The sequence below is a fragment of the Pungitius pungitius genome, chromosome 21, assembly GCF_949316345.1.
Source record: "Pungitius pungitius chromosome 21, fPunPun2.1, whole genome shotgun sequence".
NCBI lineage: Eukaryota > Metazoa > Chordata > Actinopteri > Perciformes > Gasterosteidae > Pungitius > Pungitius pungitius.
The window spans coordinates 13,042,058-13,058,998 of record NC_084920.1 but is presented as its reverse complement, the minus strand read 5'-3'; the positions used below and the strand labels follow the sequence as shown (position 1 = coordinate 13,058,998).

Here is a 16,941-nt window from a genome sequence, read left to right as displayed (position 1 = left end):
GGTGGAAGGATGAAATTGCAGGAGGAAAGGGTGGAGCTGAAGATGAAAATAAACGTCTTTATTCCTACATTCGGAGCATATTTTCTCAAGCAAATGAGCCTGCTGTGTCTTTCAGGTGTGGCTGTGCAAGTTCTTTAAAGATCTGAGGCACCGTGTCGCATCGCCCCGTGGGACCTGCATTTGGGAGCCAGCATGGAGTTGAAGGAGGAGGCGCTGCGTATTGTTCAGAAGGTGTGGACCAGGCTGCAGGAGCTCCCACAGGCCGGTCCTCTGGAGTTGGGGGGCTTCATCGTGATCATCCTGTTTGTTGGTGAGTTTTTGCCCAATTAGTTAAAGTACAAGATGCATTCACTAATGTTTAATGAAAGACGCTAAAAGACCTGAGTGGGACAGCAGGGACGTCTTGTCACTACCCCTCGCATGTTGCACATTTACAGTCAACCCCTGTTCTGTCTCCCCTCTCAGCCACGGTCCTGTTCTTGTTGGTGTTGACCTGCGTCCACTGCTGCTGCTGTGGAAAGCAGAAATACCAGTCGTCCAGAGTACAGCCTGTCTGAGCATGAGGCAGAGAGCGGACTCCCCAAGTAAATTCCACCTCCGTCCTTTCCCCCCATCCTTCCTGTAACCATTCTGCACACAGAGTTATAAAACGAAAAATGCCCTTTACTGAGTTGTTGCATTTCTTGGAGGAGAAGGATGGGAACAAGATATTTAAATGTTTTCCCCCTCATTCAGAGAGGCATGCCGCTTGAATCCATTTAAATCAGCAGAGTGGCATGACACATGAAGATTCATCGCAGACCACGACAATGACATACTGTGTGATGGCCTTTTCCCAACAACAAAAACCTTACAGTGGAGCAGTGGATTGAGAAGATACAGTGAGAGAGCTGTCTCAGAGGACTGACTCTTAATACAAATTCACTTGTTTGCTATCCTGTTAATATTCGAGGGATTGTGAAAGAAATGATGAGAAGTGTATAGATATTCCAACTTGTGTGTAACTTGCCAATATATTAGGACGCAGCGCCCTCTGCTGGCCAGGACCAGAGCTTTTCTTCTTTTGCTAAACGTGCCAATATAAAATAGGACTTTATTATAGTTCGACATACAATTGTTACAGAAGTATTCCTGTTACGTAACATAGTTGTGTCTTTTTTGTCTTTTTTTACCGTGGCATTGCAATATTGCATTTGTGGAAGTAACTGAAATGTTAAAAATGTTTCAACATGTAGAAATATAAATATTTATGTTTATATATATACAATACAGACTTGCGTCTCATTATATGATGGAAAGTCAAGATCGAACTCTCTGCTGAAGGATCGCATGATTCCCTATCTATCATATTAGTGTTGCTCTTAAAGCCACAACTGAAACATTCCGCTAGTATATGCATACCTTATCATCAGTCAATATTTTGAGTAAACATTAACCAGGAGCAGCTACTTTTACTTTGTCCCGCCCACACACACAGGCACTGAAGGTGTGATTGGACTTTCACAGAATGCCTCCGAAGGGCTCAAACCGGTGGTGAACTCTAATGTTTGGGACAGTTGTCGGCGGCGAGTGGTTCAGAAGTGGAGCAGAAGACACTTTTTCTCACACACGGTATACCACGATCCACGATCACTTAGCGGGACATGGCCGCGGAGGGGTGAGTTCCTGAACAGGAAGCTGTTTGTGTCTACCTTCAGCAGACTGATAGATCACCTCCACCTTTAAAGGGCTTCAGAAATGAGATAAATCATTGGCAGCATACAATGTGGGTTCTATAACAGCCTTTGTAGTGGTAGCTGGTGGCATCGTTATCTCATCAATCTAAGGTCCGGACTGTCCCACTGAGCTCTTATTTTGGTTTTTTGGTTTGATGCAGTGTTTTAGAGCAACTGAAACCTACGGGTTCCCCTGAGCACTGGGTAGAATGGTTCCTCCGCCGGATGCATCAGGAGCCGTGGGCGCTGGGCGGTGTTGTGGTCATAGGAGTGTTTGTGCTGGGAATTCTGTGTCTGGTCGCCTTCGCCCTGCTGTACGGATGCTGTTGCATCCCACAGCAAGGGAACCCAAAGAAGAAGGACACATCGAGGGACGGGGTGATCTAGATGATTGTGAAGAGAACCGACTCCTAGTGTTAGATGATCGGTGACGTGATGGAAGATTTGCCCAAATGTACCTGTACACATTGTCTTTTTTAAAGATGTGTAGGAAATTGCACCCATTTCTCTGCTGTTTTCCATTTCTGTAGGCTATTTGTTTTAGGTGGAGTGGGGCTGCATCATTGTAATGACATTTTCTATCATTTCATTTCACATTAACCTAAACGTATTGTAGTTTCATTGAAATAACTATGTAGGGATCAGTCTCTTCATAATACTGAATGATGTGTCAGGTGGTGTATCAAAATGGTCCCAATTTGACCAAATTATCTTAAACAATATACTTTCAATAAAATACTTTTTTTTGTCAAATGTTTATTTTTAATAGAATTCATTGTTAGACTTAAAGCACTTGATATGAATGTACCCATAATCCTTCAGAGTCAAACACTTGTTCAAAATCTGTGATTGCCTTCAGGAATTTAAGAAAGAACATACAAATCACAGATTACCCACAGTCCAGATCCACTATGTTGCTTCACTTTGAAAAGCAGCAAAATGCTAACAACAAATGTTGTCTGCTCAACATGAAGCTGCTGTTGTTTTTTTTATGAGGCATCGGGGTCTTTCAAACATGAAAGACTAAAGTGAATCAGTGAGACAAAGCTGAATGGGTTGGTGCATGGATGGATGTATGATGGATGTTTTTGTATGTTTTTTAAAATATGTAACAACAGGACCTCAAATCACAAAGCAGTTAAATCTGTTAGAGTTGACAGGTTGCTATTGGCACACCCCATTTTGAGAAAATAAAAAAATATTGTCGTTTTGCCACTGTTGACATGGGGCAGCAAAGAGCAATATGACATTTTAAAAATGAAAAGAAATAACTACAAAAAGCTGCATATGACTGCACTGTTAAGTCACAAACTACAGGAGTTCTCAAACATGAGGACTACATTTCCCAGTGCCACGACGTCTCCTACGCAGTACAATGTGACTGACGTATTTACTGTGCGACCAGTGGTTTATGCGACGCATAAGGCGACACAGCAATGGCGAGTGGTAAAAAGAGTGCTCTGCTTTCCTCTTTGGCAGACTATGGGGACGATTCAGAGCCCGACTCCGACCCTGAATCCGAAGGAACAGGTATACTACAGCAAATGTATTAGTTTCGTCTGGCTTATGTCTGTAGATGTTAGTCAGTGCTAGTCTTACCCCGGGTTTCCATGTGGAAGCTAACGTTAGCTTGTAGCTAACAGTTAACGTAACTTGGACAGTTTACAGAAAAAAGTGTCATATAAGTTATATTCAAGCTGAGTTCTTTAAAAAAACACCAACAACAGTATCATAATACTAACTTATTTCAATAAGGTATCGTTGTTTATGTATGTATGTATGTATGTATGTTTATGTATAGGTTTTTTTTCAAATGTTACCTGGCACTTAATATAATATAACAATAATATAAAACGTGAAGCGCGCACGTATTTTGTCTTCCTTTTTGAGCTACTAACGCTAGTTTCACTTCTTGTAATGTTATGATTAATTACAATATCAGACATATTTGGCATGGTTGTGTTATCCTGTAGCCCTGATGCACTGCTAGCTGGTGCCTCTTTTGGTTATTTGCCATATATTCTGTGTGATGACCCTCTGACTCTTGCTATCCTTCCTCAGGGGGGCATGTCTCTGGCCTGGTGTACAGCTATGGCGATGATGACCCGAACAAAACCCAGGGTGCAGAGATTATAGTGTCTGGAGATGAAGAAAGCAGAGAAAGCCACTCGGTCAGTACTTGAGTCACATGTTTTTTTTTTTGTTAGATTCCGCTGAAATTCTGGTCGAACATTTTAGGTTAGAAAACAAGCGGAGCACTGGGTGTGGGGGTACAGAAATTGATGCTTTTTCAGATGTCAACTTTAGTCTTCACTGTACAGAGAGATATGAAAAACCATAGAGGATCGCACCATGTGTGTCTCTGTTGTTCCTTTTCAAGATCAAACTGGTTCTAGCGAAGAATATGTAAGCATCAATGTGTTGAGTGACGGGGACTTTGTCACCTCACCCCCCCCCTTTACGTTACGTTTACACAGTTAGTACTAGCACTGCAAAACACCTGAAAATACGTCATTTTTATTGTAGTCTTTGTTATAATTGTCTTATTACATATAACCAGGGCTATAAATGTGATTCAGATCTATTTTTTTATTAATGTATTTATTAATCCTCATTGTTGGTTCTCCAAACACCAATATCAATACTAAGTTCAAATAAAGCAGGCTCATCCAGCTGTGCTGTCATAGGGACACATAAAAGACAATAAATCCACTCTGGCCAAATCATTACACTGTTGTTGGGTTAGGTCTTTGAACTATATACCTGGATTTCTTTTGTGTATGTGTTTGTGCCTGCGTGTTTCATTGAGGAAAAAATGTCTGTGCAGTGTTAACCGTCTGCTTTTTTTTTATAGGATATGGAGGACTCCGACGAGGGGAGGGACGTAGAAGACGTTGAGGTATTTGATTGCATTTAGGGAAGGACCTCGTTTGTCCGGTAACCAATCAAAACGGAGGGCTAATCCTTTCGCATGATGCAGCACGCTCACCAGGTGGTGCTGTGAGTTTATGTATCTCAGGGGTGAGGAGTGTGTCGCGCGCACACACGCGTACCAGCGGAATTGCCGTGCGTGGAAAAAAAATAAGTCAAACTTTTTTTATTTTTTATTCCACACTTTTTCAGGGGGACGGGGTTAAAATGGTCGGGGAAACACTGGGTGATATAAAATGTGCGTAATACGGGGTCGTGTGTGTGTGTGTGTGTGTGTGTGTGTGTGTGTGTGTGTGTGTGTGTGTGTGTGTGTGTGTGTGTGTGTGTGTGTGTGTGTGTGTGTGTGTGTGTGTGTGTGTGTGTGTGTGTGTGTGTGTGTGTGTGTGTGTGTGTGTGTGTGTGTGTTTCCTCCTTGCAATGTTTGGTGTTGGTCAGTGAGATGAAAGTGAGTCACAATACAAGTAAGACTGTCTACTGTGTGGTCGGCTCTTCTCTACAGCTTTGTTTGCATTGAACTCAAAGCTGTAGGTTCATCTTATTGGAGGAAACGCAGACTATTTTCATGAATAAAAGTACTGATCAACTGAGTTAGATTTAGTTTTTTTTTTTTCCAAAAATAAAAGCTTGTGTGGCATCTGTACTGTGGATGTGACTATAACTGGGATGCTCCTACAGTTCTGTAATTAGGAAATACACTCATATTTAAAGGAGATGCTGTTGGTCCGCAGCTCAAAAATCCCAGATCCCACGTTTCCCATGAAGCAGCTGGGCTGCGTAGTTTATCAGACTCTTCTTCCAAATCCCACTCAATAGTATTCTTACTGTGATTAGTGTCAGTTATTTTTACGGTTCGTCTCAACTCCGGTGTACACATTTTTTTGTCAGTACGGTGAAAATGGGAGCAAAAGCTTCTTGGATTCTGGTCTTCCAATTAAGGAATCAAATTTAAATTTAGAAAAGAAAAATATTGGTTTGGATTGCTGCTAGTGGGCTTTGCTGTTGTTCTGTCCACACAATTCACTCCTCTTCTTCCTCCTCCTTGTGATTGGGTCAATTTCAGGACAACTCTTTGATGTGCCTTTCCAGTTGCTAAGCGACGACGAGATACCCCGTGGTTCCCAGCCATGTTCTTGCACTGAACCTGTGTGTTGCTCGCAGAGCTGGCACAACAGGCGGCGTATTTCAGTGGCTGCTCTTGCTCCTCCTGAGGCATTCATTGGAAACTGCCTAGATTTACTCTCCTGGTTTCTGTTTCTTCTCAGAGGCGTTTCGTTCCGTTGGCGTCCATTCAGCGCAGACTGTTTGCATTCAGCATCTGTGGTTTGTAGGTTTCGTGTGCTTCTGGAATGAGCTTTTGTCTCCAACTCCAAATCTCTCACAAGAACAGCCAGTTCTACTCACCAGCCCACTTGTAATCCGCTGAATCCATGCTGGGAACATTTAATGATGGTGGTGTTGATTTGATCCGATTCGTTTTGTCCAAAGGAGACTTTAATGTTCCACTCATCTCTCTCCGTTTCACTCCTCTTCCCCTCTTTTCCTCTTCTTTTCTCGAACAGATCCCAGAAGTAGAAAGAAAGGACCCCAATGAGCTAGTTGGTGAGTACACACACACACACACACACACACACTGTGTTTCAGTCTCGATCGAGCCTGATTGGATATATTGGTCTTGTAGGCCGAACACCATTAAAACGACCCCAATAGGCCCCATTGTTGCACAGGAACATGGGGCCCTTCACTAAAGTGAAACTGGGCACGTCTTTTGTACAAAAATTCCTCCGTTTTAGGGCCCAGAGGCTAAATGTGCGCGTGCAGTTGAGGCGTGGCTTCGTGTGAGTCTGGCCCCTGGGGCATGAAATGTTTGATTGTGGGCTGTCAGCAGGTATTAGACACCAAACAACACCATAATACTAAAATGTATTACATCAATAGGCGGCAGGCTGTTTTCCTCTTTCAAACACTGTTATTACGACTCGCTGCTTGTCCTGGAGTCACCTTCATGTCAGCAATGATATGATTACGAATTATCTGATTTAATAATTATGAGCCACATTGTCCCAGGCTCATAAAACAAAAGTGTCACCCGCCGCGAGAACTGGACATTTGTATTTCATTGTGTCCGTTGGGCGTTGGCGCGCTGAGCGCATGAGTCACTCACAGGGCGAGTCCTGAAAGCCTCTTTGTCCGCTGACTGACGGGCGGGTGAGTAACACCTGACCCGTACAGGTGGTGTAGGTGGGCATCCCATCAGACAGGATGTGAGTGATGCAGGGAGCAGATTTCCACCGCACTCCAAGTAAGAGGAGTGCTTAGTGCTTAATAACCCTCATAAAGAAAGGGTTTTATTCTGAAAGGAAATGCCTCGTTGAATCCAAAGAGAAGCACGCTAATCTACTCTGGTTTGTCTTATTACTGCATTGAGTGAAAGGGACGCAGCTTTTTATTGCGCCGTTGTCGTCGTGCTGCTGGGGCGTGCTGCTGGGGTGTCGCAAAAGTGTATTTTAGCCATTTTCAGTGGCTGTGACTCCTCGACATTACTGCAGCTCCTGTGTGTCGCCGGGCAGTAAATGTCACGGCTCGGCTGGACCGCTCACTGGGGACATTGTCCGTCTGCCCGAAAGCGCCCTCGGGGGCCCTTCCGGCCTGTTTTTATTTTGGATTTCTATTTTGTTGGAACAGATGGTAATTTCCCGGGGACATAATCTTTTCTCTGTCTTATTGCTTCTCTCAGTTGGTTTGATTCATTAACGGGAAGTTTATCACACACACGCTGTGATTTATTTACACTTTTTGGATTACAGTTTGTCCAACAAGGCCCTTCAAATGTTTGACTAAATGTCCCCACTGTCACAGTGTGATTGTCTTTGCGAGAGTTTGAAGAAATACCAAACAGCTGATGCCTCGGACTCAGCAGACTTGCCGTGTCGAGCTTTCATCGTTGAAGGCTTTCAAATATTCTGTTTTCAAAGATGGGTTGTTTTAAACTGCTTGAACTCCATGTCACTGTGTACATGACAAAAAGTGTGCCAGAGAACGGGTCTCTCCAAAAAAAAAAAGGCAACGCCCTGCTCCTCGCAAACCGTAGCCATGTCATCCATGAAGCAAATGTTGAATTTCTGTTGAAATCCTTTTGTTACGTTTATAAATCTCAACCAGAACTAAGTAAACGCACCTATTAATTGCTGTATAGATTTCATGTTTAGCACTACCTCTGGGCATGTCAGAGCGAGCCCCATCGATGGTGCATTCTCTAATAACAAGGTCCTCCTATTCACTGGTACAAGACCAGGGGGGCATTGTGGGTAAGACTCACGCGCTACAGTATTAGCTGTTACACTGCATAGGGCTGAACTAGTTCTTACTGAAAGGTACATTTTTTGTCTTTCGTCCGCTCCGCAGATTCCTGAAACTAGAAGAGTCCTGGACTGGAATGTTGCTCTTGTTTTTGTTGTTTTGGGATGAAATGTCTAGCAAGGCCAAGTGAAAAAAGAAATCCATCTCCTCGTGCCCCGTCAAGTTTCAACTCGCTGTTGATTTGCACTGAACATCAGCAGGGACACACACGCACACACTCACACACTCTTTGGGAGCGTGATTGACGGCTTCTGAACGACTGTAAAGCCCATCTGTCTGATCGGGATGTACGGTGACGCTGAAGAATGCTTGGCCCGCAGTCAGAGGACGAGGCAGAGCGAGGCAAGTCGAGCAGAGGGAGCAAAAACAAGGGAGGAGAGGGGAGCCTCCCTTCTCCTCGCAAGCCCGAACGGCTGCCGCTCCCTGAGCGTGCACGCCTCGTGCCGCGCGCGTCGCCTCTTTATAAAACCGCTGGTACACGGGAAAGGATGCTCAGCGAAGCCCTTCTTTGTTTTAATCTTCATTCAAACGCCCCAGAAAATGGTTTCACTTTTGTTGATGTGCAACAACCTGCCCTGCGTACTGATGTGTGTGTGTGTGTGTGTGTGTGTGTGTGTGTTGCTGTCTTCCTGCCAGCTCTCTTCTCGGAGAAGGTGAGGAACATGTCCCCCGACAAGATCCGGATCCCCCCCGAGCCTCCCGGGCGCTGCTCCAGCCAGCTTCAGGTAGACGGCGCCTCCACCTCCACGCCACTCGCGCCCCTTTCACGCAGCACGTCCCCCCCTGAGCACACTGCACGCCACCGAGGGCCAGCCCGGGGTTTGTGGGCATCTGAGCGGGCTCGCTGGACGAGGCCCTCTGTCGCGTTCCAACGTGTCTGCAGGCTTGTTTGTGCTTGAGAAAGACTTTCCAGGTAGTGGATTCATGGCACCAGAGGCTGGCGTCCCGTTAAGTTGACGCCCTCCGATATGAGCCGTTCTCTCCGTTGCCAAGTCAGCGGTTTCCGATGTTTAACCCTCGCTTCCCCCACATTAATTCTGGAAGCCCCCCCCCTGTAACCGGAGCACGCGGCGTCATCGGCCATCAACTCGGCGGCATCGAGGCCCGACCAAGTCTCCGGTTCCACGGAGCGGAGGCAGGTCGGGACACACGGCTGACTATATCCCCTGTGGGGCGGAACGCTCCCCCACCCGTGTGTGACGAGCGCCTAATGACTCGCCTTCAGCCGAGCTGTATATGCCTGCCCACTCCCCCTCCCCCTCCCCCGGAGGGGCACACGTGTGCTTCCAGTGTATGCTGCGGGTTTTATTGAAGCCTTTTCCTGCACGCACCAGCGCACGGGCTACAAAAGGCTTTGTGCGATCACGCAAGAGGTAGAAGTGACGTGGCATCCAAGCAGCACGGGGGGGGTGTGCAGGTGGACAAAGTGAGCTCACTTCCCAACAAGAACTTCCGGGAGCTTGACTTTTTGGCCTTGTACCTTGTTAGACAATTCTAGCATAGAGCTTTATAGATTGATGATTGCGCAGCAGTGATGGGGTCTCCTTTTTGAGCAACATCCCTGTCCTCCCGTCTCGCTCTATGTTTCCCCCCCCCCCCTCCCCCCTTAATCAGTGTTGGCTACACCTGCCAGCTCCTTGTGGCTCAGTTGAACCTGGCTGTCAAATATTTCCCCAAAGCAATCCGTACCCTCCCACACAATCGCTCCGTTCACACCGACCCTGGTGGTGTGTGGTTTACACTGACCCGGTGGGGAGTTCTGGGGGGGGGGGGGAAGCTGTGTTGATGACCATCTGCTGCCTGTGCGCGTCCTTTTGTTGATGTTTCTTATTTGGCAACAGGACAAGATCCACAAGCTGTACGAGAGGAAGCTGCACGGAGATTTTGACACAAACAGCCACATCCAGAAAAAGAAAGAATTTAGAAACCCAAGGTACGGCACCACACACACACACACACACACACACGGCAGTAAAGCTTTCTGGTGTCCACACACCAGTGGCTCATCGTCTTTGTTTGTGTCCTGTAGCATTTACGAGAAGCTCATTCAGTTCTGCAGCATCGATGAACTAGGGACGAACTACCCGAAGGACATGTTCGATCCTCACGGCTGGTCAGAGGACTCTTACTATGAAGCTCTAGGTAAGCTGCTTTTACCTTTGCCCCCCACCTCGGCGTGACGCGAACTCGACAAAACAAGTGTGCGTGTGTTACCCTTCCAGCCAAGGCCCAGAAAGTGGAGATGGACAAACTGGAGAAAGCCAAGAAGGAGCGGACCAAGGTGAGTCTCCGTATCAAAGCAAAGAAGCACAAGAGAGATCAAAAGCTGTCGGATCTCTTCTCTGTTGCGTCGGAGGGCAAGTCCCCACCCGCTGCACCTAATTTCTACTTAACGTCCTCCATCAGACGCACGCAGAAAACTGCATTGCCAAGTTCAGCTCCCGTCACTGCAGCTCAGGCCCAAACCCGGTACGTCTTAACAGCTGAGCCGTGCCAATGCCTGTTTTTCACTGTTTTTCTGTCGCGATGCACTTTTAAAAAAAAAAACAAAAAAACAAAAAAACCCACACACAAACACACGAGTGGGAAAGAGTGTGTCTTTCTTTCTTAGGCAGCTGTTTGTACCGCTGAATAATCCCTCCGAGGGGTTACGTGCTGCTGCGATCAGCAGCGTCATTGCAGCAGCCGCGCCTTGGTTTAGAAACTGAACTTGAACGAGCACGCAGCCTGCTGAGACTGCTTCCGTATTCTCTACTGTCAAGTGTCAGCGCGACACAGGAGGGAGATTGTTGGTGTGACAATGACACGGAGGGATTGACTCGCGCCCCCCCCCCCCACACCCCCACCACCCTTTTTGTTTCGACCAGCAGCGACAGGTTGTGGTTGTAGGTTAGAGACCGGTCCACGTCGGAACGAAATCAGCCGTCTAACGTACTGTGCGTTTTCACAGATTGAGTTTGTCACAGGGACCAAGAAGGGCACCGTGGCCTCCAGCTCAGCAGCCTCCACCACCAGCAGCGCCGCCACCACCACCGCCTCAGGTACACATCCGCCTCACGGATTATGCTCGTCCCAGAAATGCACCGTTGCTCCATCAAAATGTCCCGGCAATTGTGTTCTTCAAATCCGCCGGGCCTCGCTCCTTCAGCCCCCCCCCCCGCGAGCTGCGTGAGCCGCGTCCGTTGCGTTCTCTCGGCGACGCGCTTCCAATGTGGCAGCTGGCCGCCGGTTTTCATAAAGGTTTGACGCCCGGGGGCACGGCAGAGTGAGGAGATACAGGCGCAGGGCAGGCGCGTCTCGTTTTTCAGGAAAAGGTGATTCTGCCACATCGGTTCAATTGTAAAATTTTAGTTGTTGATATTTTTCATTATTTTATATAAAAATCACTTCAACATTGTAGCTCTGTCCATAACCAGTCCAATGTCATTGGCTATATGCTTAAGAGGCTTTAGGGAACTGACGGTTTGAATGCCAGAAGGCAGTTATTAGCCAAGCCTTTTTCCCCAAGTTGATTTCATTTCCCAATTTTACCTAAAGTGACATCCGGTGTTTCCCCACCGCCGTGCTCTTCCCGTTTGAATCCTGTGTTTTTGTTACCAGCAGAGGCCCAGAAGAGGAAGAGCAAGTGGGACTCTGCCATCCCCGTGACCCTGGCCCAGCCCGCCCTCGTCACAACCACTTCGACCCTGCCTGCCGTCGTCTCCGTGACGACCACCGCCAGCGGCACCAAGACAACCGTCATCTCTGCGGTGGGCACCATCCTGAAAAAGGCGAAGCAGTGAGGCGTCCGTGTCAGTGTCAGTGTGGACGAGAGCGATGGAAGTGACGCCCCGAAAGAACGCGTGCGTGCAAATATATGTGTGAAAGGAAGCAGAGCGCAAGCGCAGACAAATGTGTGGACTCTTAAGAAACCAACTTACAAATTCCCTCTGCTGCACGTGGGTGGATTTCACTGCCGTCTATCTGGGATCTGAGGGGTCGCCTCATGGAGGCAAATCAACATTTGGTTGAAAATACTCGTAGATGCTCTGAAAGCCGGACAGTGTGTTGCGTGCAGGTCTGGTGCTAATTAAACATTTGTTGCGTTTCTTGTAATATGTTTGTTTTCAACAGCTGTTAGTTTTTTGAAGAAAGCCATGTTGCAAAGATGTATTGTTCCATCCATGGTTTTGGTGTAGTATTTCCACACATCTTGCAGTAGTTGTGTGTTATAGGGGTCGACAAGTGCATCATTTGTTCCATCGTTGGTAAATTGACTACACTGTAACATTTTTTTTTTTAATGATTGTACATATATACTGGTGATAAGTTGAATAAATGAATCACGTGTTGTCTTTTTAATTGAGTTAGTCTGTTTTTGTTGTCATTTTCTGTAACTATTTGCAACCCGCACACTGAACTCACTTTTGGACCACTGTTCTGCAGGCAGAACGCAGACTCTCTCTCCCAGCTCCCTCAAGAACAGACACACACACAGCGTTTCTCTTTCCCTGCCGGGGAATGCATGCATGCATGTGTGTGTGCCAGGTGGAGTTTGGTTCTTCCTCCTCACCTCAGTCTCCACATGGTTTGACTTCTATCGGGGGAGGAGGGGTGCAGTAAGAAGTCGGCATACATCTAAAGCCCCACTAGGGTGAAAGTCTACAGCGTGAGAAGGCCAAACAACATCTCACCCTCCCCCCCCCCCCCCCTCCTCCTCACCTCCTCCCATCTCTTGACCTTCCTGTTTACTGTTAGGAGCCACAAATATTTATTCACGACCTTTGCACACCGTGAGATTGGGAATGTGGGTGCAGTTTTTTGACTTGCTGCAAAGAAATATGCAAAGATGATTTGCCTGTGCTTACATTGATTAGTATTTAAAACCCTCTGTATTCCTCTTAATGTCATGTAAAAAAAAAATATACAGCAGCTGCTTCTGAAAGATTTTGTCTTAAGAGGGTGAAGGTTACAAAGAAGTTCTCTGCGGGGATCTGGGTGTGGTGCTCAACCTCAAAGGGTTAATGCAGGTTAATAGTGGCGTCGCCCTGGTTAAGCCGATGACTTCCAGTTGAATCATACCCAAGATGAACCAAGTGCCCGTGGTGTTGTTTCATAACGTGTTTCTGCAGAGCCTGCATTCGAAGCCAGAAGTAGAAAAATGCAGCTCCTCTTGCAGACTATCGGTCCCATGTGTTATGCTTGAGGACGGAGAAAACCTTACGAGAGCCTGTTGATGGTTCCTTGTCGGAGTTTGACAGTTGTGATCGATTATTAAGTTATTCACGATGCACCTGCTTTGAATGGCCTTCCTCATGAATGGAGAAGCATTGTATGAAATGTATGCCGATTAACATGTGTGACAAACTGGAAAGTAAGTAAGTGTTCGCTTTTTGATGTATCAACGGCTGATAGGTTGCATTGATGTTAAGTTATGAAAGTATTCATTATAAATGCATTCATGAAGATGTTAAACTACTGGAGAAACTGGAGAAAATCTATTAATTCAGGATTATTTGCTATATTGAAGACAGACTATTTTTTTTGGAGTTGTGTAAAGTCAATGCTGGGAGCAACAAATGCGGGATGTTCTTTGAAGGAACGCTATCAGAGTGATTCACCGTTACGAAACCTGCAACACTGCAAGTGTGTGTGTGTGTGTGTTCAGGTTCCGGTGAGCGTGCGCACACACACCGTACACGTGAGCCCGGGAGACACACCCAATGAACAAATTGTACTAAACATGTCACGACCTTTTCCTCAACAGTCAGTCACACTGACTCCTTTTTGTCACGTAAGACTTAATTAAAGCCTCCGGGTACACAAAACATATCGAACATGAACGTGCTATTCAATAACATGTTATGTAGCTCAGGCCTAATTAGCTTCAGCCATTAGCGTTGAGTATTTAATGCTATTAGTACGGTAGTTTTTTTTAGTAAACTAACGTTAATTCTTCTTCTTCGTCTTCTTCTTATGGGTACCAGGCGCCGTCAGTTGAGCCGATGACGTCATTGCACCTCGGCAGCACCTTGTTTAAGGTACGTGACGTCATGCTCGGCAGGTATTCTGCTAAATATGCTACAGCTTCGATACCCCGTGGTCATAATTGTAGGCCGCTGTATGTATGTGTGTCAAAGAACAATTTCACTTCACTTTTAATGAGCTTTGCACTGTGTACACAATGACAGAGGAATTTAAAACACTTTAGTACGTTTTAGTACAGTTATGGTATGTGGGCTACGGTTGTACAGTTAATTCGTTTTTCAAGTTTTAGGTTGAAGATAAAAAGCATATATTAAAACATTATATATATATATATATATATATTAAAAAATTGAAACATCTCATCAATTTAGCCTCTCTGGCTCACTTACAGTAAATCTGTTGATTAGTGTGCATTGTCCCTGCAAAATAAATACAAAAAGAAATTCAATTTAATTTTGTCTAAATGTTCCTACTTCCCACAAAAATATTTGATATTAAATGAGCACTAGGAAATATACATTGCAGGGTTTTGGGTGGAAACATAACAAGCACTTTGAATTTGGTTGCAATGTCTGTAATATGTCAATATTCGATGCATCCTCATCCTTATACAACGGTTTGAATCATATCTTACCAAAAGTTTTTTTTTCATGTTTCCTCCAGCCTCCTAATAAATTTAACCAACTCGATCAATCGGAATTCTGCTCACACCTCTGCAGTTGATTAGGCAATAAATCTATGCGTTGTCTAAAAGTTGTACTTTGGCTTAGGATGAAGTTGGTTTACCTGGTTACAACATTTCTCCTGGGGGAAATTCCTGTGTTTGAGGACAGTTGGGCAAATCACAGCGCGTAACTCTTTTCAGGGTTAAGTGTAAATAATGAATTGGAACAGCCAGTAATATTTCCTTCTGCTATTGTTTTTCTATTGATTTTTGTTCTTTCGCGCTCACACTAACAGCTGGGACTCGTTGTGTTTACTCAAAGCTCAAATCAAGCCTGAAGAGTGCCGGCTCCCGTCCTCCAACGAGAACAAAGACAAAGAGGGCGGGTCACCGGCAACAAGTGGAAGGGCTGTTTGGACTGGCATCGCTGCCCAAGTGTCGGCCTTCTAAAGCAGGATAGAGAGGGGGGGGGGGGGGGGGGGGGGAGAGATTCGTCTCCGCAGAGGTTTTGTTCAAAGCTCCGCCCCCCCCCCCGAGAGAGAAGATGGCCATTGTATGAAAGCCGATCTGGTTGCCGGGAGCCCGACTTTGTATGACCCCCCCCAGTGGGAATAGCCCAGTGTGGTATGCACGGTGGAGAGGGGACGCTTGTTTTCTCCTGTGAGTCATGTTCTCTAATTCCAAGACAAGTGTCGGGGGTTCACCATGGCTACTGGTCAGAGTCTGGGTGAGTCCAGATTTTGGGGGGCGTGCGTGACCGGGTCCAGTGTGCGGAGAACAACCTGGCCTTTGTGGGCAAGTAGACTAAACCAGAAACTCCTACTGCTGCAAAGAAGTGATCAAACAAGCACAAGCAGAGGAAACTACGGGAAAATAACTCACATCTGTCGGATTGTTACCTAAACTAAGAAAAGATCAAATATACAATGCACCATGTGTACAGATGTGTATATGAGTTGATTCCATGTTATTTAATTCAGGAGCATGTACCATGTGAGCAGCACAACCTGAACCTAAATCAGAAGGATACATTAAGGAGTTTAAACTTGATTGGGTGAATTATTTACAACCTGCGTTTTTTCATGGACAGGTTTTTATATAAGGAAGTCGCTGAGAGTAACTAACTGGTCTGATTCCTCCGGTGGGCGCTGGAGAAATGTGCCGCCGTGTGTCATCTGCGTAGAAATAAAATTCAGCCGAGTGGATCTCTTGTCAGAAAGGCCCGGAATGTCTTTGTGAAAACTCGTAGCCTGGATCCACGCGGAGGTTTCACAATAGCAGCCATGCCAGAGGGAAATCACGAATGATTCACCACCTCTGCTCTGAGCTCTGTTCAGACATATGTAATTAAGAGGAATGCGCCTCATTGAACAAATATTCAGAATAAAGGTTTGAGTTGGAATGTAGGAAATATCTGTTCATGATTGGTGTTGAGTGGATTAAAGTATATAAACTTTGGACTTTATCGACAGGGACATTCTGACCATGACCAAGGTCCTACCTCAGCAAGTAACTAAGCACATTTACTCAAGTTCTGCCTTGAAGTACTTGTACTTTGTGGAAGTATCTCCATTTTCTACTCAACATCATACAGGGAAATATTGTATCTTAAATTTGCCATGTGCAATATTGAATATTAAAGCGTTTAGACACATAATCCAATCATGTTTTTGGACTATTGTTCAAAGTGAGTTTTTTTACTTCATTTGACATGCAGGACTTTTACTTGTAACAGAGTACCTTTACATCGTGGCAGTACTACTTTAACTTAAACAAATGATCCGAGTCCCTCTGCCTCCACTTCCTGAACCCAACCGAGCGTCTCTCTATGTGGTGAAAGGGGGGGGGGGGGGGGGGCTCATCTGGGAAGGCGCTGTCACTCAGGCGTTGGTAGATTAGCTGTATATATTTAATAAATAGCTGTGGCATATTGAAACCTGTGGTCCTTCAGTTGTGGGACTCTCTCCACAATCATGTCCACCGGAGCCACGTCGGTGCTTAAAAGTGGCTTTACTTCCAAGAAAAAGGGGCGAAGCGCTGCCTGACAAGCAAGATGTTCTCCTCAAAGTGTCTGACGAGCAGAAAATGTTGCCGTCAGCACGAGCGCGCTGTTGTGTAAACGCAAGAGTCTCCAAGTCGTTTCCCGTGGCCTGCGGGCACGGTTCTGCCACTCCCAAAGGCCTGGGAGGAGCAGGAGGAGCAGCAGGAGGAGGAGGAGGAGGAGGAAGAGTAGCCTCAAGCCCACACAGGTGAACTGCTGCTGTGGAATGCAGAAAGGAGCGGGGGGGGGGGGGGGGGCTTTGACAC

General features: G+C 46.0%; 1 protein-coding gene across 5 annotated transcripts; it reads left to right on the top strand.

Moving 5' to 3' along the window:
* The first annotated feature begins 3,068 nt into the window (after positions 1–3,068).
* sap30bp (SAP30 binding protein) lies at positions 3,069–12,344 on the top strand. Of its 5 annotated transcripts, none has more exons than XM_037463719.2 (11): positions 3,069–3,245; positions 3,777–3,886; positions 4,570–4,614; positions 6,206–6,245; positions 8,640–8,728; positions 9,845–9,936; positions 10,033–10,145; positions 10,226–10,284; positions 10,410–10,472; positions 10,954–11,044; positions 11,607–12,344. In XM_037463719.2, the coding sequence occupies exons 1-11, from the start codon at positions 3,152–3,154 to the stop codon at positions 11,783–11,785; spliced, it is 975 nt and encodes a 324-aa protein (XP_037319616.2). In that variant the 5' UTR covers positions 3,069–3,151; the 3' UTR covers positions 11,786–12,344. The 5 variants fall into 5 exon arrangements, with proteins under 5 accessions (XP_037319616.2, XP_037319615.2, XP_037319618.2 ...); XM_037463718.2 differs by having other exon boundaries at positions 11,604–12,344; XM_037463721.2 differs by lacking the exon at positions 10,410–10,472 and having other exon boundaries at positions 3,081–3,245.
* Positions 12,345–16,941: the final 4,597 nt, after the last annotated feature.